Source organism: Oncorhynchus masou, chromosome 22, assembly GCF_036934945.1.
Source record: "Oncorhynchus masou masou isolate Uvic2021 chromosome 22, UVic_Omas_1.1, whole genome shotgun sequence".
Classification (NCBI taxonomy): domain Eukaryota; kingdom Metazoa; phylum Chordata; class Actinopteri; order Salmoniformes; family Salmonidae; genus Oncorhynchus; species Oncorhynchus masou.
In genome coordinates, this window is record NC_088233.1 from 23,495,249 (window position 1) to 23,517,786 (window position 22,538).

A 22,538-nucleotide genomic window follows, 5' to 3' on the forward strand; every position below is an offset into this window, starting at 1 on the left:
CTATGTCTTTGGGAATGACACCAATCTTAACATTTGGTTATATTTAGCATCATGTATGAATTGTAATGAGGACATGAGAATTGAGAGTACAATTTACAGTGTGAAAATATACTGAGTGTACAAAACATTCAGAACACCATCCTAATATTGAGTTTCACCCCCCTCCCATTTGCCCTCCGAACAGCCTCAATTCATCAGGGCATGAACTCTACAAGGTGTAAAAATCGTTCCACAGGGATGCTGGCCCATGTTGACTTTAATGCTTCCCACAGTTGTGTTAAGTTGGCTGGATGTCCTTTGGATGGAGGACCATTCTTAATATACACAGGAAACTGTTGAGCATGAAAAACCCAGCAGCGTTGCTGTTCTTGACACAAACCGGTGCGCCTGGTACCCATTACCATACCCCATTCAAAGGCACTTCAATCTTTTGTCTTGCCCATTCAGCCTCTAAATGTAACACATACACAATCCATGTCTCAATTGTCTCAAACCTTAAAAATCCTTCTTTAACCTGTCTCCTCCCCTTCATCGACACGGATTGAAGTGGATTTAATAAGTGCCACCAATTAGGGATCATAGCTTTCGCCTGAATTCACCTGGGAAGTCTGTCATGGAAAGAGCAGGTGTTCTAAATGTTTTGTATGATTTTATATGATACTAAAACCTAATAAACTAAATATATAAGCTGTTAAGCAGTTGACTTGAAATAAGCTGTTGGGCAGGGCTTGAGTGGAACTGTTGGACAAGGCTTGAGCAGAGGGGGAATTGATGTTACGGCCAGGGGAAAGACGGTCAGTCTGACAGACAGGTCAGACAGACAGGTTCCTTTGCAATAGCCACTCCTCTGAAGGTATCTAGTCCTCGTGGATGAAAGCATAGCACCCACCTGGGTAAGGCCTTAGCAGCTGAAGTGCCAAAGCACACCATACCTCAGCCAGGGTCCAGAAAAGTCCCCACTATGAGCCTCATCAGCCTCCCATCTCCACACACAGTCCCTATCCTTACAGGAACTGGCAGGTGAAACAAAAACTGTTAGGTGAAACAAAAAAGCCAACACATTACAACACATTAGCTAGCAAGCTACACATTAGCCAGTGTTGCAGGACTGTGGTGGCAGCTATCTATCCAAGCCCAACAAACAGACCTGCCATCACAGTCCTTCAACAGTGAGTCAGCATGCATGTTGTATGTGGTCAAAACTCAGATATGAAAAATAAAAAGTTAAATAAAAAATGCAATGAAAACCAAACTTAATTAATATATACATACAAAACAACCAGCATATTAACATATTCTGCTGTTCTGCATTGGGAGGTAGATGAACGAAAACACTGAGCCTAGAAATGTGCATATTGTGACAGGAAATAGGTATGATGTGGATAAGATTGCATAATAGACTATTATTGTTTCATGAGTATTAGAAGGTAATATCAAAGATTATGATAACCAACTCCATTTCATCTGGTAATATTTTGCAGCCACATTTACTAGAGGGCCTTTGCTTGTTTGTAATGTCTTGTTGACATGTTTTTCTCACTTTTTATCAATCTTGTCTTTTTAAAGAATCAAATGCTATTCTTTGGTGTGACTGTTGACGGGCAGTTCTTGTCCAAATCGGCGATGGAGATTTCTCAAAACCATGAGATGCACAAGGTGCCGTTTATGACTGGAGCCAATGACAACGAAGGTGGCTGGCTTTTAGCAAAGGTGAGTTGATTTTGAAAGACGATTTAAATTTGTTTCAACAATCAATGCTAGATGTTAGGCTGATGAAAATGGTCTCTCAATCATTTTTTTGCTCAAAGTTTTATGGAAAATGTGATTTAGTGACACAGGAGATAGAATAGTAATAGGATCATTTAGGATGTTTTATTCCAATGACAGCGGATAAACGGACATGCAAAACACAAGGAGGCATGAAACAACCCGTCCAAATAAACAGGACAAAACTGTCCGGAAAAATAGAGATCACAATAATCAACCAACACTATAAAACAGAGAAAAAGCCCGCACAATAACCAGCGGGCCTAGTGCCCTTAAATAGCCTACAAACAAAACTAAACTCAAAACAGGTGTAACCAATTAGACCCAACTAACAGAAACAAAAGGAAAGGGAATCGATGGCAGCTATTAGGCCGGCGACGACGACCGCCGAGCGCCACCCGAACAGGAAGAGGCACCATCTTCGGCGGGATTCCTGACACATGCTGAGTGCAGGAATGTCCACCAGAGCTGTTACCAGAGAATTGAATATTCATTTCCATGTCCAATCAGCCACGTAACCACGCCAGCCTAGGACCTCCATATCTGGCTTCTTCACCTGCGGGATCATCTGAGACCAGCCACCCGGCAGCTGAGGAAACTTTGGGTTAGTTCAACCAAATAATTTCTGCACAAACTGTCAGAAATCATTTCAGGGAAGCTCATCTGCATGCTACTCGTCCTCACCAGGTTCTTGACCTGACAGTTTGGCATCATAACCGACTTCAGTGGGCAAATGCTCACCTTCAATGGCCACTGGCACGCTGTAGAAGTGTGCTCTTCACGGATAAATCCCGGTTTCCACTTTACAGGGCAGATGGCAGACAGCGTGTATGGCGTTGTGTGGGTGAGCGGTTTGCTGATGTCAACAATGCAAACAGAGTGCCCTATGGTTTTGGTGGGGTTATGGTATGGGCAGGCATAAGCTATGGACAACAAACACAATTTGTATTTGTGACCAACAGATGCATATCTGTATTCCCAGTCATGTGAAATACATAGATTAGGGCGTAATGAATTTATTTCAATTAACAGATTTCCATATAAACTGTAACTCAGTAAAATCATTGAAATTGTTGCATGTTGCATTTATATTTTTGTTCAGTGCAGTTTGACTCCGGTTTAGACACATCGCTTGCTCAATGCTTGCACAACCCAAATTTTATTTTATCTTCCATTTACACTATTGCATGATTTACGCATCAAGTGTATGTACCATATTAAGATCATACTGGATAAATTCACAACTTGAAATGGTGCTATTGAATCAGATCATTTTCAGCGGTGCGACTGGTATGTACATTGTCAAGCAGGTGGTCACGTGTTCACGAGGCAGAGTACCCTAGTTCAAGCCCAGTCAGAGGCAAGTTGAGGGGGGAAGCAAAGCTGTTAAACTAGAACAGTGACGCCAGTTACACGCACGCATCTCAGGGTTAGGATTACGCTCATGGTGGAGATATTAGATTAAAGAATAAAATGACTAAATGACTAACTATCTGAATGAAATTCCCCCTTAACGTATTATTGCCAAAGATGACATGATTTATTAAATTGTAAGGCTTTGTACTCCTCTTTTTCTCTTTAAATAGTGATTTTTAGAAAAGTAGTAATGTGTTTTCTCCCATAGTTCTTTGCTCCTCCAGGTTGGGAGGATGGAGTGGACCGGGTGAAGGTCATGCCCATGATGGCCATGTTCTACCCAGATGTAAGACAAAAGCACACCAGATGATATTGTCTAACTACTGATGACAATACATGCTGTGGCTACACTGAATGGTTGTTGTCTCCTTCAGCCCAAGGATCAGTGGATAACTGAGCTGATAGCAGATGAATACCTGGGAACCTCTGGAAATCGGGTGAAAAACCGTGATGGGTTCACTGAGCTGCTTGGGGACATTATGTTCACCATTCCTGCCCTCCAAATGGCAAACTTCCACAGAGGTAAGAGCACTAGGGCCCATAGAGTTCAGGATTAGAACTGGTACAGTGCATTCGGAAAGTATTCAGACCTCTTGACATTTTCCACATTTGTTACGTTACAGCCTTATTCTAAATGGATTAAATATCAATCGACACACAATATTATGACACATTTTTTTGTTGTTGCAAATTTCTTAAAAATAAAAAAACAGGGGGCCTCCTGAGTGGTGCAGCGGTCTAAGGCACTCCATCGCAGTGCTTGAGGCGTCACTACAGACCCAGGTTCAATCCTGGACTGTGTCACAACCGGCCGTGACCAAGAGTCCCATAGGGCGGCACATAATTGGCACAGTTTCGTCCGGGTTAGGGGAGGGTTTGGCCGGGGGGCTTTACTTGACTCATCAAGCTCTTGCGACTCCTTGTGGTGGGCCAGGCGCCTGCAGGCTGTCTTCGGTCGACAGATTAATGGTTTTTCCTCCGACACATTGCTGTGGCTGGCTTCCGGGTTAAGAGGGCGAGTATTAAAAAGCGTGGTTTGGCAGGTCATGTTTCAAAAGACTCATGACTCAACCTTCGCCTCTCCTAAGCCAGTTAGGGAGTTGCAGTGATGAGACACGATTGTAATTGAATCACAATTGGAGTCCACCTATGGTAAATTCAATTGATTAGACATGATTTGTAAAGGCACATACCAGTCTATACAGTATAAGGTCCCACAATTGACAGTGCATGTCAGAATAAAAACCAAGCCATGAGGTTGAAGGAATTGTCCGTAGAGCTCAGAGACAGGATTGTGTCGAGGCACAGATCTGGGGAAGGGTACCAAAACATTTCTGCATTGTTGAAGGTACCCAAGAACACAGTGGCCTCCAACATGCTTAAATGGAAGAAGTTTGGAACCACCAAGACTCTTCCAAGAGCTGGCCGCCCGGCCAAACTGAGCAATCGGGGGAGATGGGCCTTGGTCAGGGCGGTGACCAAGAACCCAATGGTCACTCAGACAGAGCTCCTGAGTTCCTCTGTGGAGATGGGAGAACCTTCCAGAAGGACAACCATCTCTGCAGCACTCCACTAATCAGGCCTTTATGGTAGAGTGGTCAGACGGAAGCCACTTCTCCGTAAAAAGCACATAACAGCCTGCTTGGAGTTTGCCAAAAGGCACCTAGAGGACTCTCAGACCATGAGAGTCCTCTCAGACCATTCTCTGGTCTGATGCAACCAAGATTGAACTCTTTGGCCTGAATGCCAAGTGTCACGTCTGGAGTAAACCTGGCACCATCCCTACGGTGAAACATGGTGGTGGCAGCATCAAGATGTGGGGAAGACACTGGGAGACTAGTCAGGATCAAGAGACATAGGAACAAAGCAAAGTACAGAGAGATCCTTGATGAAAACCTGCTCCAGAGTGCACAGGACCTCAGACTGGGGCAAAGGTTCACCTTCCAACAGAACAATGACTCTAAGCACACAGCCAAGACAAGGCAGGAGTGTCTTCGGGACAAGTCTCTGAATGCCCTTAAGTGGCCCAGCCAGAGCCCGGACTTAAACCCGATCGAACATCTCATCCCCTGAAAGTAGTTGTGCAGCGACGCTCCCCTTCCTACCTGACAGAGCTTGAGAGAGTCTGCAGACAAGAATGGGAGAAACTCAGGTGTGCCAAGCTTGTAGCATCATACCCAAGAAGACTCGGCTGTAATCGCTGCCAAAGTTGCTTCAATGTTTTTTTCATTTATTTTCATTTTTATACATTTACAAAAAAAATATTAAAAACTGCTTTTGTTTTGTCAGTGTGGGGTATTGTGTGTAAATTGATGAGAGGGGAAAAAATCATTTTAATAAATTTTAGAATAAGGTTGCCATGGAGCTACATGTCAAAAAGTGAGCAGGTCTGAATACTTTTTGAATGCACTGTATATCAGAAATCACATTCTGAGGTCTCCGTACAGAATTCAAGTCTATTTCCAGAGGCCAATTAACCTAAATGTTACTGTCTTATCCCACACAACAGATGCAGGTGTGCCTGTGTACCTGTATGAGTTCCAGCGAACTCCCAGCATGCTTAAGAAGATGAGGCCGAGTTTTGTTGGGTCTGACCACGGAGATGAGCTTATGTTTGTTTTTGGATTCTGCTTCACATCACATTTTATAATGGATGGTAAAGGAATTAACCTCAACCTTGAATCTATTGTACTGCATGTCATCAATCCAGTTCCCCAAGATCTCCATAAATACTCTATTTCATACAATCACTCACCACTCACCACTCAACTACTCACACTTTTTCTCAGGTTGTGCAGAGAAAGATGAACAACTAAGCAGAATCATGATGAGTTACTGGGGTAACTTTGCTCGTACAGGGTAAAGAACTGTTTTTCATCAGTTTCCAGAACATAAAGTGGCGGTTAAATATATTTGCACTCGTTCACTTTTCTTAAATAATTCCCAATTTCTTCCAAAATAAGTAGAAATTAATGGAAAGAATTGGATCTCCACACATTGTTGTTGGATTTTCAACATTGCAGAACCAATTTAGTATTGAGAAACTTAAGTTTAAAATAAAAATTTAGTAAGGAAACCAAAAGGCAAGGACAAAATTATTTGCATCCAATAGCTTATACTTGGTTGCGCAGCCTTTGGCCATGTTTACTGCTGACAAACACGTTTGTAACCACAGTCGCGTCAGTTCAGCTAAACCTGGGTATGGCAAAGGGGGGTGTGAGGGAAGTTGAAGCTCAGTGACTGCATTTCGACACAATTTAAAAACTAAAAAATGCTATTTGGGGAACAGCAAAAAACATAATTGACCCCAGCCATTAATTATCACCGCAATATTATGTTTAAGGTCTGTGGAACGGCATATACAATATAAAGCACTGCTCAACCTCATCATAAATTGGCTCATGTCGTCATGAAGTGCTTTGAAAGGTTGGTCATCGCTCACAATGTCTTTCGACTACACGGACTTCCCCAGGACATTCTCTCAGATCGGGGACCCAATTTGTCTCATGGTATTGGAAGACCTTCTGCTCTCTGTTGGGGGCATCAGTGAGTGTCTTCTCTCCATCAGTGAGTCTCTCCTTTGTTGTTTTTTCAGTATTACTGTGATCCTTCTGTTACCTTATTTTCAGTAAATTATTTACGTTTATCCTAAACCATTGATTCCTCATCTGGTCCATTCTCTGCACCTGGGTCCAACTCCACCACGTCACAATTTGTTAACTAATTTGACAAGAACTATGGAATTATTTAAGAAAAGTGTAAGGGTGCTAATATATTTTGCTGCCACTGTATCTGTAGAACCAAATGAATTTGTAGGAACAGAGTATTATTTACAAGTGTGTGTGTGTGTGTGTGTGCGTGTGCGTGTGTGTGTAGGTCTCCTAATGGGGCCGGCCTGGTTCAGTGGCCACAGTATGGACTAGAAGGACATTACCTGGGGATAGGGCTGGAGCAGGTACCTGGTCAACACCTGAAGAGGGACCGCTTCACCTTCCTGACACAGACTGTTCCTGAGAAACTACGTTTGGGTCGAGAGAAGATGGAGCAAAGTGATCTGTAGGGTGCCATTCTTTTATTTATGTTAATTTACGGTGGATTCGGAAAGTATTCAGACCCCTTCCCTTTTTCCACCTGTTGTTATGTTACAACCTTATTCTAAAATGCATTAAATAAAAAAATGTCCAATCTACACACAATACCTCATAATGACACAGCGAAAACAGGTTTAAAAAAAAGTTTGGTAGAGAAATACCTTATTTACATAAGTATTCAGACCCTTTGCTATGAGACTCGAAATTGAGCCCAAGTAAATCCTGTTTCCATTGATCATTCTTGAGATGTTTCTACAACTTGATTGGAGACCACCTGTGGTAAATTCAGGTGATTGGACATGATCTGGAAAGACACACCTGTCTATATAAGATCCCACAATTGACAGTGCATGTCAGAGCAAAAACCAAGCCATGAGGTCAAATGAATTTTGCTAAAGTTCAGAGAGATCTTGATGAAAACCTGTTCCACAGCACTCAGGACCTCAGACTGGGGTGAATGTGCACATTCCAACAGGACAATGACCCTAAGCACACAGCCAAGACAACGCAGGAGTGGCCTCTGGACAAGTCTCTGAATGTCCTTGAGTGGCCCAGCCAGAGCCTGGATTTTACCCCGATCGAACATCTCTGAAAAGACCTGAAAATAGCTGTGCAGCGACGCTCCCCATCCAACTCTGCAGAGACGAATAGGAGAAAATACAGGTGTGCCAAGCTTGTAGCGTCAAAGCCAAGACTTGAGGCTGTAATCGCTGCCAAAGGTGCTTCAACAAAGTACTGAGTAAAGGGTCTGAATACTTATGTAAATGTGATATTTTTTACGTTTTCTTTTTTATAAATGTGCAAAAATGTCAACCTGTTCTTTGCATTGTCATTATGGGTTATTGTGTGTAGGTTTTAATCCATTTTAGAATAAGACTGTAACGTAACAAAATGGGGAAAAAGTCAAGAGTTCTGAATACTCTCCAAATGCACTGTATATCAGGGAGACGTGGGACAACTGAGTACCATTTCTTTCTTTGTGATTTAGAGTTTTGAGCAATCTGACCTTGTCGGATGCCGTTTCATCCAGTACTTCCTCTTCATCCGATTTGTAATCGCATCAGTATAATTTGTGTGGGGAAAAACTTCAAGGTGTCAAGACCTGGGGCCTTTGTTTTGGACAAGGGTGTACTCCTTTTATTCCCTTTCATTACCCCTAATCCAAACAAATACCATTTCCTTACTGGAATGAAACATTTGATTGACAAAATTCCTTGAGTTAAAACAGTGACTACTTGACTTAATTCTCTTGGTCCCCTTAGGATCTTAGGGCATCCACCAGGGCTCTTAAGCCTAATACTTTCAGCCGAAAGTCTTTTGTTCTTGTAAAGTGGGGCATTTCTAGTTGTTTTATGGCCTTCCCTGCATTCTCTGTCCTTGTAGTTGCAATCCAATGCATGTTTTGTTATATTTGTTGTGTGTTTTCTGAATGTATCCTTACCTCCGACATTGTCATTGTCCACTGAAGAACATCATTCAGAGTTCTTGTAAAGCAATGTCAACTGGGGATTTCTCAACAGGCCAAAAACTGGGCCGGTGGTCCAGACCAAACTGGGGGGTCTGAGAGGGCAGTATGTGAGCGTAAAGGGGAAGGAGACTGTGGTACAGGCCTACCTGGGTGTGCCGTTTGCCAAACCGCCTGTTGGCCCACTGAGACTGACCCCACCCCAGCCTGTGGAGGGATGGGAGAGAGTAAGGGACGCCACCCAGCAGCCTCTCATGTAAGATCAGCAAGGTCATGAACAAACAATTAATCTCAAGGAAGTTCTTGGTTGAGGAAAGGTTAGATCAATAAACAGTAAATAATTTGAAAAATCAACAAATCAAGCACAGTCAATGAACACAGTGAGGCAAGCAGAATGTGAAAACCACTACCCTGGCTTACACAATGCGCACAGAGACCTGGTGAAACTTGGATATTAAAAGGTGTTTCATGTTTTACAGGTGTCTTCAAGACAGACAGCGTACAGTAGACTTTGAGTCCAACTGGTCAATCAAAGTGGAAATCCCAGCAGTGTCAGAAGATTGTCTTTACCTCAACATATACACCCCGGCTAAACCTGCTGAGAATACCAAGCTTCCTGTAAATTTAATAGCAGACACACACAGATTATAACTTTGAGTTATCAAGTCTTGGTCCTGGGTACCCAAAGAGGTGCACATATTTGTTCTAGCCATGCACTACCACACAGGATTCAACTAGGCCATAGATGGGCAACTTTGATGGGGCTGGGGGCCACAAGTAAATCGGAACTTATCATGAGGGGCCGCAGTTGCTGGGGGGTCTGCCTATGCCGGATTAAGTGATATGACATGCTATTCTATAAAATAGTTTCTCTCTAATTCATATTATCTGATAAGCTAATCAGGTGAATGTAATTAACTAGAAAGTCGGGGCACCACGAAATAATGTTTATAAAGCTGTTATCTTCCGAATAAACTCTTAAAGACCTAGTAATCTTTTACATCAGTAGCAGTCAATATTTAATCGTCACCTTGTTTAGTCTCATCTGAAAGTTGTAAATTCTTCACAAACCCTGGCAAACAAGTTGAATCAGCAATACCAAATTTGGTTTAATTATTTATTTCCTAAATACCTAAATAATCACACAGAATTACATACACACAGAATGTATCATACATTGATTACAAATTATGTCATGAAGGAAAACGTCCTTAGCGGACAGAACAGATATGACAGCTGGTTACACAAAGAAAGGGGGTGGGGTTTTGAATGAAAGTGCGGGAAGACTGAGGAACAAAGGGAGAAGCTATGTCTCTATCGGGCCGTAGGCAGCTACTCTAATGTAAATACAGTATCTTATGCATTCTAAATTACCGCCCATTTGAAAAAGGAAAATGCAATAAATATTTACTCTGAGCTGCTCTTCGATCGGTTGGTCATAGATGGGATGCCGGGTTGTCCTTTGAAGAATGTCTGTTGGTAGAATGGATACTTGGTAGTACCGACGTGTTGTGGTAGAAAAGTCCGTCCTCTCCGAGCCCACATCTACAGTTGCTCCGCTAACGCGACGGCTAGGAGGTATCACTTCTTTAGTGAATAAGAGTTCAAAGTTCCTACCAAGTTGCCATGCTATATGCCCATGCTATATTATGGCTGGTATAGTCAAAATTCATCCTTCCGGCGTGTAGGTTATCACCTTCACATTGAAATTCGATGCTAATTTTGTTAGGTTCTCTAAGGTTGGCTTAGTTCTGTAGATGGTATTTGTCCTTTCAACGTGGGGGATCTCAAGTCCATACGTCCTTGGAACAGGTTATTATCTGAGCCCTTTTAACATAGGACCGTGGCCCTAACGTCCTCGGAACAGAAAGTTACATTTTCGTCAAGGGGCTTATATAGGAGGGGAGAGAGGACCGTGTTTCATAGTTTACACCCAGTGTCTGTTCATATGGGCGGGGCCTCTGAGTGAGCAGAGTGGTGTTCTTCTGACAAACCGTTCTCTCATTAAGAAGCTAAAATTACATTTCATCTTTTCACAAATAGTTTCATATTTAAACATTTAAATTGCACAAATTGCATTCCATGAGAATCTGTCGACTTTCCAAGATACAGTTTTTGTCATCCTGTCATTAGTAATAATGTCTCAGACAACAACTGATCTCATATTCCTAAAGTACCAACGCATATATTCAACTGGTTGGATTACAGAAGTTAACAAAGGGATTTTCAATAGTCACATCGGTAGAGTGGAGAGAGGAAAAAGGGGAAAGGTATTTATGGGGTCATAAACCTCCCCCATCAAGCCAACGTCATGACACCCTCATCCATACCCAATACATGCAGTCAGAACTGCCGCTAGCATTTTGGGGCCTTAAACAAAAGTTTGTTGACGGGCACCTCCATCTTGCTTAGCAAAATACTCTTGACAGCGAAAAAAGATTTAGCAATTAGTTTCATGCAATTCTACTCATTTTGCCATGGGGTGGAGAGAAATGTTCATGGTTTTGAATATACTATATGAGTGAGGATGACTAACAAAATCAATGGGTGCAACCCAGTTGGTAATTCAACCATAATTGCTACAAATTTAGATAGCTGGCTGCTAGACTAATTTTTTTAATTAAATTTTTTGATTGTCATTCAATCAATCAAATGTATTTATTGAGCCCATTTTACATCAGCAGATGTCATGAAGTGCTTATACAGAAACCCAGCCTAAAACCCCCAAAAGTGAGCAATGCATATGTAAAGTCAGTGACTGACCTAACAAGAGAAAAACTGCTGATGCACAACAGAAGTTTGAAATTGCACATAGAGTATTCTACTATTCTAACTCTTAACAGTAAGTTGAGACCCAGACTGAGTTCCTAAAAAAATATATGTATGTTTTTGGGGGGAAATTGATGCGCGGGCCTACGAAAAGTAGGCCACTAATCAATTAATCATCAATCACTCTGGTACAGCTTGTGTTCAGATGATCAGCATGTATTGCTTGTGTTTCTCAGGTCATGGTTTGGATCCATGGTGGCGGATTCGCCATGGGTTCTGCATCAACATATGATGGTTCTGCTTTGGCAGCATACCAGGATGTGGTTGTAGTGGTGATCCAATACCGTTTGGGACTGCTGGGGTTCTTCAGGTAAGACTGAACCATTACTGAACCACACACAATTGGAACCAACTTTTCTGCAGCCATCATTGACAAACATTTGGCACAACACCTTTAAAAAAAATGATCTACCTCTGCCGATAATTTTTTTACTTTATAGCACTCTCAGAAGGCATGAATCATTGAGTCACTGTTAGTTTTATACTTAAGACATGACTCTGCTGTTGTGCTTTAGAATTTGTGAATTTTGTCTCTTGTATGTCAGTTGGATAGGCTTTCATTCTTAATGACCAATGGGTTTTCAGGATCAACACCAGTGGTGTAAAGTACATAAGTAAAAATACTTTAAAGTACTACATAAGTCGTTTTTTGGGGTATCTGTACTTTGCTATTTATATTTTTGACAACTTTTACTTTACTTTTACATTTTCCCTGACACTCAAAAGTACTAATTACATTTGGCATGCTTAACAGGACAGGAAAAGGGTCTAATTCACGCACTTAAATAAAATATCCCTGGTCATATCTACTGTATCTGATCTGGCTGAGTCACTAAACACAAATGCTTTGTTTGTAAATTATGTCTGAGTGTTGGAGTGTGCCCCTGTCTATCTGTAAATACAAAAAGAAAAAGAAATTTGTGCCATCTGGTTGGCTTAATATAAGGAATTTGAAATGATTTATAATTATACGTTTAATACTTAAGTATATTTTAGCAATTACATTTACTTTTGATACTTAAGTATATTCAAAACAAATTACTTTTAAAATTTTACTCAAGTAGGGTTTTACTGGGTGACTTTCACTCGAGTCATTTTCTATTAAGGTATCTTTACTTTTACTCAAGTATAACAATTGGGTACTTTTTCCACCACTGATCAACCAATTGTAAAGTTTTGGTGACATAGTTAATGAGTGTATTTGATGTCTATTTCACCTGTTTTGGGTCTATGTTGAAGACATTATTTGACTTAAGTTTCCCATCTCTTCCATACAGCACAGGAGACAAGTATGCCCCAGGGAACATGGGACTACTTGACCAGGTGGAAGCCTTGAAGTGGGTCCAGGAGCACATCCACAACTTTGGGGGCGACTCCAAGTCGGTCACCATATTTGGAGAGTCTGCTGGTGGAGTGAGTGTATCGTTACTGGTGAGGGCGCACACACACACACGCACAAACATACATAAGCACACACACACACACAGAAACGCACCTACACAGAAGCGCAAACACACATACACACACACAGATTGTTTGTGCTGTTGAACAGGCTCTAAACATGTTTTCTTTTTCGCTAGCTTCATTCACCGTTGTCTGCTGGTCTGTTCCATCGTGCGATAGCTGAGAGTGGTACTGCAGCTATGGACGCTATCATACATTCCGACCCCCTGTCTGTGGCTCAGGTATTTTCAAACTATTTCTCGCCACAAAAAAAAGGTAAACACTGTCATAGGTATACATCACACCATCAATTTCCTATTTTGTGATTATTTTGTTTGTGTCATAGATGGTGGCAACCATATTGGGCTGTAACAGCAGCAACACAGAGCAGATTGCAGACTGTGTGGAGAAGTTGACTGCTGATGACATAGTTAATGTTCATAAACAGGTGAGATGTCCTGGACACCAGAATTATTTGAGCAGTGTTCTCTGATATAAAAGCCACAACAAACTTTTAGGCTCAGTTATATTAGCTTTTTCTTTTTTTGTAACTCAGTCAGGATCTCTGCTTACTATTGAGAGTAAGAATAGTAGAATACACCAGGTGCCATTTTCTCTTGTTAACATTTTTAGATTGGTAGTTAGTCTAGCCAGTTTTCTAAACTTGTAGTAATCATGGCCAAATATCGACAAGGATTTTGTTAGTCATTTTCACTCAGATATCACATTATCATGGCATAAGTCATTACAAAATGTGTAGAATTGCAGGAAATTAGCTTTAAAACTGCACAAATGGATTTCCAATTGCAGAACATTTGCTGTAAATCTACAATTTTTCTCTTTGACCCATGGCAAAAGGAATATATTTTCTTGACTGTTTTAAAATTACAATGTTTTCTCTCCACCCCATGGCAAAATGTGTAGAATTGCAGAAATTGTGCTTTAAAACTGCAATATTTTCTCTACACCCCATGGCATAATGTGTAGAATTTCTGGAAATGTACTTTAAAAATGAAATATTTATCTCCACCATCAAGAGGGGGGCCCACCAACATATATTTTGCCACAAGGTGTGAAGCCCCACAACAAAATCTCGCTTAGGGCACCCAAAAGGCTAAAGCCGGCCCAACATAGCCTACAGTGTTTTCCAGCGATCCATATTAGTGAGCGAGTACTGAGCTTAAACTTTCCCCAGAGGCATACTGCTTGAATGCAGTGTGATTTTGCACTTTTTATCTGGCAGCCCCTGAATAATTATGTTCTCAACATTTGTCTTTTTAAAGAACCAAATGTTGCGAATAGGTGTGACTGTTGGTGGGTATTTCCTGCCCAAGTTGTTGACTGAGACTTTCCATAACCACGAGATGCACAAGGTGCCGTTTCTGACTGGCACCAATACTGATGAAGGTTGGCTACTGGCAAACGTAAGTGAGCTTTGAACATGTATTTTAATATATATAACATATAATAATATATAACAACTGAATATTGGATGTGACTTGGATAACACTTTAAGTTAAGAACATTAAGTTAACAACAGAAAGTTGTTCTTTCTGCTAATTAGGGACGGTTTCATCAACTATAGTAACAGCTTTAGGCCATATTAACATGTTATATCATAGCAATTGTTTTTCAAATGCATAGGAATGTAGTAATGTTTTTATTAATATACAAGTGGTATGAGGGGAAAGTCACTTTCACTTTTGTAATAACAAAAAACGTTCCACTCGTACTGTGTAAAATGTTAAAACAATGTCGTTACATTGAGTGACACATGCTTAAAGGGATAGTTTGGGATTTTTGCAATGCCCTTTATCTACTTCCCTAGAGCCAGATGAACTCGTGGATACCATTTTATGTATCTGCATCCAATATGAAGGTACAAAAAGGTAGTTTCGCAAGTAAATTCTAACTAGCATGTTAGCTGTTCCCATAGACTTCCAGTCATTGACTAGAGCTAATTAGCAACTTCTTTCAAACTGCATTGAGATGCATAAAAATGGTATCGACGAGTTCATCTGAATTTGGGGAAGTAGATAAAAGGCCTCATTGCAAAAATCCAGAACTATCCCTTTAAGAGTGACAAAGTGTCACTGACTTGATTTTCATTTTCCAATTGCAATGGTTGACTGTTGTACTCCTTGTACTCCCTAGATGACGGCACCTCCTGGTTGGGTGGATGGAATAGACCGGGAGCAGGTCATGCCTCTTTTGGCATTATGTTACCCTGATGTAAATATATGCAGTCACACCTGCCAAGAAATTGCTCAGATGAAATGCCTCATTACTGATTACAGTGCATGATGTGGCTACGTTGAATGGCCTTTGTCTCATTCAGCCTAAGGATCAGTGGATAACTGAGCTGATAGCAGATGAATACCTGGGAACCTCTGGAGATCGGATTAAAAACCGTGATGGGTTCATTGAGCTGGTTGGGGATGCTTTGTTTACCATTCCTGCTCTTAAAACAGCAGGCTTCCACAGAGGTAAGCTCAGGAGTCAAGGACATTAAAGTGGATGCAGATGTTTCCTCATCCTGAAAGTAGTCAATGGGCCAGGAGAAACTCTAATCCAAGCCGCTACAAATTTAAACTAACTTCAGTCACTGCTAGATAAAATCAATGGAAGTGATAGGGGGGGGGATCTGTCCAATATTCTAAATTTCATCATGACCAAATCAACTCCATCTGACATCAAATTCAAATACATTTTTATTGGTCACATAGACATATTTAGCAAATGTTATTGCGGGCGTAGTGAAACTCTTGTAAATCAAGTTGGAAAATCCTGAATTTCCCTTTTAATCAATTAATTATTAGAGGTTCAAGGAGCTAAGCAGGGTGAAACCCTATTGTATTTCTTGCTGTTGATTGTTATTAATTAATTTGGTGAAAAAAAAACAAATTCCTGTGAGATAATAAGGCCTAGGAGGATGCAACCCTACATGATGGTAAAGAGTCATGGGCCACAACCCTCTCACGCAATGCCATGCCAATTGGCCACATGGTGGCGCTACAACAAGCAATTGAAAATTCACCTTTTTTAGGGAGGGAGGTACTCCCGGGTGGCGCAGTGGTCTTAGGTACTGCATCGTAGTGCTAGCTGTGCCACCAGAGATTCTGGGTTCAAACCCAGGCTCTGTCGCAGCGGGACACGACCGGGAGCTACATGGGGCAACGCACAATTGGCCCAGCATCATCCGGGTAAGGGAGGGTTTGGCCGGCAGGGATATCCCTTCATCGCACACCAGCGACTCCGGCGGACCGGACGCAGTGCACGCTGACCAGGTTGCCAGGTGTATGGTGTTTCCTCCGACACATTGGTGCAGCTGGCTTCCGGGTTGGATGTGCATTGTGTCAACAAGAAGCAGTGCGGCTAGGTTGGGTTGTATTTCGGAGGACGCTCTCGACCTTCGCCTCTCCCAAGTCCATATGGGAGTTGCAGCGATGAGACAAGATTGTAACTACTACCAATTGGATACCACAAAATTGGGGAGAAAAAGGGGTAAAAAAAGAAGAAAATGCACATTTTTGAAAGGTCAAGCCCTTACCCAGTAAGAGTCCTGAAATTTGTTACATTGATCCGTGTCATAACATGAAACAAATTTGCCTCAAGAACCCAATATGATGGAGTTTCCGCCATGTTTAATTTTTTTTTAAACACTTAACGCTAATACTCTGGCACCAAATGACCGATCTGCACGAAACTTGATATATAGCATCTATGGACCAAGGTTAGTCTAACAACATGGCCGCTACTTGCCAATAAACATTAACAAGGAGGTTGTCAGGCACATAAATGCATATAAATCAGACACAAATATTTGTATTGTAACAAAACTTGATACACACTATTAAGACTCAACATAAGCACACACAATGAGATCCACTATACAGTGGCGCTATATCTCTTGATCTATTTGACCCGGCGATTCCATTTTTCAAACATGCTCAGGGATGTGAGTCTAGGTTTGACCTTATGATGGCGCTGTTGGGACAGGAAAGAACAATTATGCAAGCTCATTTGCTTATAGTGGCCATGTTGTTTAAGGTAGAGTCTGGGGAAAAAAAGATGTGCTTCTATAGAAGCTATATACCAAATTTGGTACCAATTGGTCCAGTAGTTCTGGAGAAGAAGATGTTTAAAGTACTCAACATCATAAAAAAATGTCCAAAATACAGGTAACTGCAGCAATAAAGGAAACACCAACGTAAAGTGACTTAATAACGTGTTGGGCCATCACAAGCCACCAGAACAGCTTCAATGCGCCTTGGCATAGATTCTACAAACGTCTGGAACTCTAATGGAAGGATTCCTCCATGAAAAATTCCATCATCGTTTTGTTTGAAAACGCTGTCTCAGGCGTCGCTGTTCAATTGGGGTGAGATCTGACTGAGACACACACACACACTTTAAACCCCCCTATGCTCCTGTGATACCCTTCTTTCAAAGTCTAGCCATTGTAGCCAAAAGAACAGCCAACTGGACATTTTGATACATGACCCTAAGCTTGACGGGATGTTAATAAACTCAGGAACCACACCTGTGTGGAAGCATCTGCATTCAATATACTTTGTGTCACTCATTTACTCAAGTGTTTCTTTTATTTTGGCAGTAACCTGTACATCAAAAGCATATTGCTTGATCTGTTAGATTTCGAGTTCTGATATTCGGCATGCATGGTAAGAGTACAGAAGCAGCTCATCCTAGAGTGATGTGTCCAATTTCTCTTGATTGTGGTGCCATAGTTCGAACCCTGCCATGGCTGCTTGTTCTTAGTATGTCGAGATGGTTGTGTGCAATCTTTCCATAATTGTTATTGTCTTATCCCACACAACAGATGCAGGTGTGCCTATGTACCTGTATGAGTTCCAGCAAACTCCCAGCATGCTTAAGAAGATGAGGCCGAGTTTCGTTGGGTCTGACCATGGAGATGAGCTTATGTTTGTTTTTGGATACTGCTTCACAACATCACATGTTACAGTTGATGGTAAAGAAATACTCTACCAACTCTACCTGCAATACCCCTGATATTTGCCATAAATAATGTACACTATATATACAAATGTATGTGGACACTCCTTCAAATTTGTGGATTCAGCTATTTCAGCCACACCCGTTGCTGACAGGTATATCAAATTGAGCACACAGCCATGCAATCTCCATATACAAACATTGGCAGTAGAACGGCCATACGGAAGAGCTCAGTGACTTTCAACACGGCACCGTCATAGGATGCCACCTTTCCAAGAGCTGTTTTTGTGAAGTGGAAACGTCTAGGAGCAACAGTGGTAGGACACACAAGCTTACAGAACAGGACTGCCGAGTGCTGAAGTGCGTAAAAAGCATCTGTCCTCGGTTACAATACTCACTACCGAGTTCCAAACTGCCTCTGGAAGCAGCTTCATGAAATTGTTTCCATGGCCGAGCAGCCTAAGACATGCACAATGTCAAGTGTCGGCTGGAGTTGTGTAAAGCTCGCTGCTATTGGACTCTGGAGCAGTGGAAATGCATTCCCTGGAGTGATGAATGACCCTTCACTATCTGGGAGTCCGACGGACGAATCTGGGTTTGGCGGATCCCGAATTCATAGTGCTAACTGTAAAGTTTGGTGGAGGAGGAATAATGGTTTGAGGCTATTTTTCATTCTAGGCCCCTAAGTTCAAGTGAAGGTAAATCTTAACACGACAGCATACAATGACATTCTAGACGAATATGTGCTTCCTACTTTGTGGCAACAGTTTGGGGATGGCCCTTTCCTGATTCAACATTGCAATGCCCCCGTGCACAAAGCGAGGTCCATACAGAAATGGTTTGTCGAGATCGGTGTGGAAGAACTTGACTGGCCTGCACAGAATACTGGCCTCAACCCCATTGAACACCTTTTGGATTAATTGACTGCGAGCCAGGCATAATCGCCCAACATCAGTGCCGACCTCACCAATGCTCTTGTGGCTGAATGGAAGCAAGTCCCCTCAGCAATTTTCTAACATCAAGTGGAAAGCCTTCCCAGAAGAGTGGACGCTGTTTGTAGCAGCAAAGGGGGGACCAACTACATATTAATGCCCATGATTTTCGAATGAGATATTTGGCCAACAGGTGTCCACATAGTTTTGGTCATGTAGTCTATGTCATACAAGCACTCACCACTAACTAGCTAAACTCAGCAAAAAAACAAACGTCATCTCACTGTCAACTGCGTTTATTTTCAGCAAACTTAACAGGTGTAAATATTTGTATGAACATAAGTTTCAACAACTGAGACATAAACTGAACAAGTTCCACAGACATGTGACTAACATAAATGGAATAATGTGTCCCTGAACAAAGGAGGGATCAAATTCAAAAGTAACAGTCTGGTGTGGCCACCAGCTGCATTAAGTACTACAGTGCATCTCCTCCTCATGCACTGAACCAGATTTGCCAGTTCTTGCTGTGAGATGTTACCCCACTCTTCCACCAATGCACCTGCAAGTTCCTGGACATTTCTGAGGGGAATGGCCATAGCTCTCATTCTCCGATCCAACAGGTCCCAGACGTGCTCAATGGGATAGAGATTCGGGCTCTTTGCTGGCCATGGCAGAACACTGACATTCTTGTCTTGTAGGAAATCACACATAGAACGAGCAGTATGGCTGGTGGCATTGTCATACTGGATGGTCATGTCAGGATGAGCCTGCAGGAAGGGTACCACATGAGGGAGGAGGATGTCTTCCCTGTAACGCACAGCGTTGAGATTGCCTGCAATGACAACAAGCTCAGTCCAATGATGCTGTGACACACCGCCCCAGACCATGACGGACCCTTATCTCCAAATCAATCCTGCTCCAGAATACAGGCCTCAGTGTAACGCTCATTCCTTTGACGATAAATGCGAATCCGACGATCACCCCTGGTGAGAAAACCGCGACTCTTCAGTGATGAGCACTTTTTGCCAGTCCTGTCTGGCACAGCGACGGTGGGTTTGTGCCCATAGGCGACGTTGTTGCCGGTGATGTCTGGTGAGGACCTGCCTTACAACAGGCCGACAAGCCCTCAGTCCAACCTCTCAGCCTATTGCGAACAGTCTGAGCACCGATGGAGAGATTGTGCGTTCCTGGTATAACTCAAGCCATTGTTGTTGCCATCCTGTACCTGTCCCGCAGGTGTGATTTCATGTGGTCTGCCGCTGCCAGGAAGATCAGCTGTCCGCCCTGTCTCCCTGTAGCGCTGTCTTTCACAGTACTGACATTATAATTTATTTCCCTGGCCACATCTGCAGTCCTCAATGCCTCCTTGCAGCATGCCTAAGGCACGTTCACGCAGATGAGCAGGGACCCTGGGCATCTTACTTTTGGTGTCAGTAGAAAGGCCTCTTTAGTGTCCTAAGTTTTCATAACTGTGACCTTAATTGCATACCATCTGTAAGCTGTTAGTGTCTTAACAACATTTCCACAGGTGCATATTCATTAATTGTTTATGGTTCATTGAACAAGCATGGGAAACAGTGTTTAAACCCTTTACAATGAAGATCTGTGAAGTTATTTGGATTTTGAATAATTATCTTTGAAAGACCGGGTTCTGAAAAAGGGACGTTTATTTTTTTGCTGAGTTTACTAACTCTGAATTTTTTTCTTTCAGCCTTATGTACAGAGGAAGATGAACAGCTAAGCGGAATCATGATGAGTTACTGGGGCAACTTTGCTCGTACAGGGTAGGAGCTTGTTCTATGTTTTTAAAACACATTGTTTAAACAAAAATAATAGGTAACAGTTTTATGTTATTAACTGTGTTTAGGTCTCCCAACGGGGTCGGCCTGGTTCAGTGGCCACAGTACGGACCAGAAGGAGATTACCTGGGGATAGGGCTGGAGCAGGTACCTGGTCAACACCTGAAGAGGGACCGCTTCACCTTCATGACAAAGATCCTCCCTGAGAAATTGCATTTGGTTCAAGAGAAGATTAAGCACAGCGAGCTGTAAGGCTCATCATCTCAAAAGTTTTTCATTTATCAACTCAGACTGTTAACTGAAATCAAACTTCAAATGTACAGTATTATTGCTAACAATTTAAATCTGCAGGCATTGCATGATCATGAGCACAGTGTACATGACCTAGAGCACAATTTAACAATCATTTGGATGCACTGAATGTACTGTATGAATAGAATCTCAGAAAAAAATTTAAGGAAACATTATTCTACAGTGAGATACCCCATTGATTCTTACTAATCCAAGTTGATTTTATAGCATTTACATGGAGAATTTCCAAATTGTACTGTTCATTGAATAAACCCAACTGTTCATTTTCCAACCCATTGCTATTCACTGGAATTATTTGAGGGGGCTCTAGTCATAGCGAGCATGACATGCCTTGGATATTTTCTGTGAAAATGTTTTTTAAAAACTCCGCAATCTACAAACTAAGCCCCAAAATGACGAAGTGAAAAAATTGCACATTTATAAAAAATTGAAATTCCTTATCTACATAAGTATTCAGACACAAAAGTGAGGTCAGGTGCATCCTGTTTCCATTGATCATCCTTGAGATGTTTCTATAACTTGATTGGAGTCCACCTTGGGGGGGGGCATTTGATTAGATGTTCAGGAGTCTTATGGCTTGGGGAAAGTAGCTTATTAGAAACCTCTTGGACCTAGATGTGGAACTATGATACTGCTTGCCATGCAGTAGCAGAGAGAACAGTCTATGACTATGGTGGCTGGAGACTTTGACAATTTTTAGGGCCTTCTTCTGACACCGGCTGGTGTAGAGGTCCTGGATGGCAGGAAGCTTGGTTGCAGTGATGTACTGGGCCGTACGCTCTACCCTCTATCGTGCCTTTCAGTCAGAGGCCGAGCATTTTCCATACCAGGCAGTGATGCAACCAGTCAGGATGGTCTTGATGGTGCCGCTTTAGAACCTTTTCAGGATCTGAGGACCCATGCCAAATGTTTTCAGTGTCCTGAGGGGGAATAGGTTTCGTCGTGCCCTCTTCATGACTGTCTTGGTGTGCATGGACCATGTTAGTTTGTTGGTAATGTGGACATCAAGGAACATGAAGCTCTCAACCTGTTTCACTACAGTCCTGTCGATGAGAATGGGGGCATGTTCAGTCCTCCTTTTCCAGTAGTCCACAATCATCTCCTTTGTCTTGATCATATTAAGGGAGAGGTTGTTATCCTTGCACCACACGGCCAGGTCTCTGACCTCCTCCATATAGGCTGTCTCGTCGGAAACATAGGTGTTCCTTTTGTCCAGTTGGGAAAGGGCAGTGTGGAGTGCAATAGAGATTGCGTCATCTGTGGATCTGTTAGGGCGGTATGCAAATTGGAGTGGGTCTAGGGTTTCTGGGATAATGGTGTTGATGTGAGCCATGACCAGCCTTTCAAAGAACTTCGTGGCTACAGACGTGAGTGCTATGGGTTGGTAGTCATTTAGGCAGGTTACCTTAGTGTTCTTGGGCACAGGGACTATGGTGGTCTGCTTGAAACATGTTGGTATTACAGACTTCGACAGGGAGAGGTTGAAAATGTCAGTGAAGACAGTTGG

The 22,538-nt window shown here is 42.2% G+C and overlaps 1 protein-coding gene across 2 annotated transcripts in view; it reads left to right on the plus strand.

The window, feature by feature from the left end:
- Positions 1 to 21,302, plus strand: part of ces2b (carboxylesterase 2b) — a 31,557-nt gene extending 10,255 nt beyond the window's left edge. Inside the window, exons 8-25 of one of the 2 annotated variants that reach the window (XM_064929661.1) lie at positions 1,567 to 1,710; positions 3,392 to 3,469; positions 3,558 to 3,705; positions 5,693 to 5,839; positions 5,973 to 6,042; positions 7,060 to 7,239; positions 8,795 to 8,995; positions 9,219 to 9,357; positions 11,745 to 11,878; positions 12,846 to 12,999; positions 13,149 to 13,253; positions 13,358 to 13,459; positions 14,295 to 14,435; positions 15,166 to 15,210; positions 15,350 to 15,497; positions 17,852 to 18,001; positions 20,632 to 20,704; positions 20,788 to 21,302. In XM_064929661.1, coding sequence (XP_064785733.1) covers positions 1,567 to 1,710; positions 3,392 to 3,469; positions 3,558 to 3,705; positions 5,693 to 5,839; positions 5,973 to 6,042; positions 7,060 to 7,239; positions 8,795 to 8,995; positions 9,219 to 9,357; positions 11,745 to 11,878; positions 12,846 to 12,999; positions 13,149 to 13,253; positions 13,358 to 13,459; positions 14,295 to 14,435; positions 15,166 to 15,210; positions 15,350 to 15,497; positions 17,852 to 18,001; positions 20,632 to 20,704; positions 20,788 to 20,971 — 2,343 coding nt within the window. In that variant the 3' untranslated portion in view covers positions 20,972 to 21,302. Of the gene's footprint in view, positions 1 to 1,566; positions 1,711 to 3,391; positions 3,470 to 3,557; positions 3,706 to 5,692; positions 5,840 to 5,972; positions 6,043 to 7,059; positions 7,240 to 8,794; positions 8,996 to 9,218; positions 9,358 to 11,744; positions 11,879 to 12,845; positions 13,000 to 13,148; positions 13,254 to 13,357; positions 13,460 to 14,294; positions 14,436 to 15,165; positions 15,244 to 15,349; positions 15,498 to 17,851; positions 18,002 to 20,631; positions 20,705 to 20,787 lie in introns of both variants that reach the window. The other variant, XM_064929660.1, reaches the window with a different exon arrangement.
- The last annotated feature ends 1,236 nt before the right edge of the window (positions 21,303 to 22,538 follow it).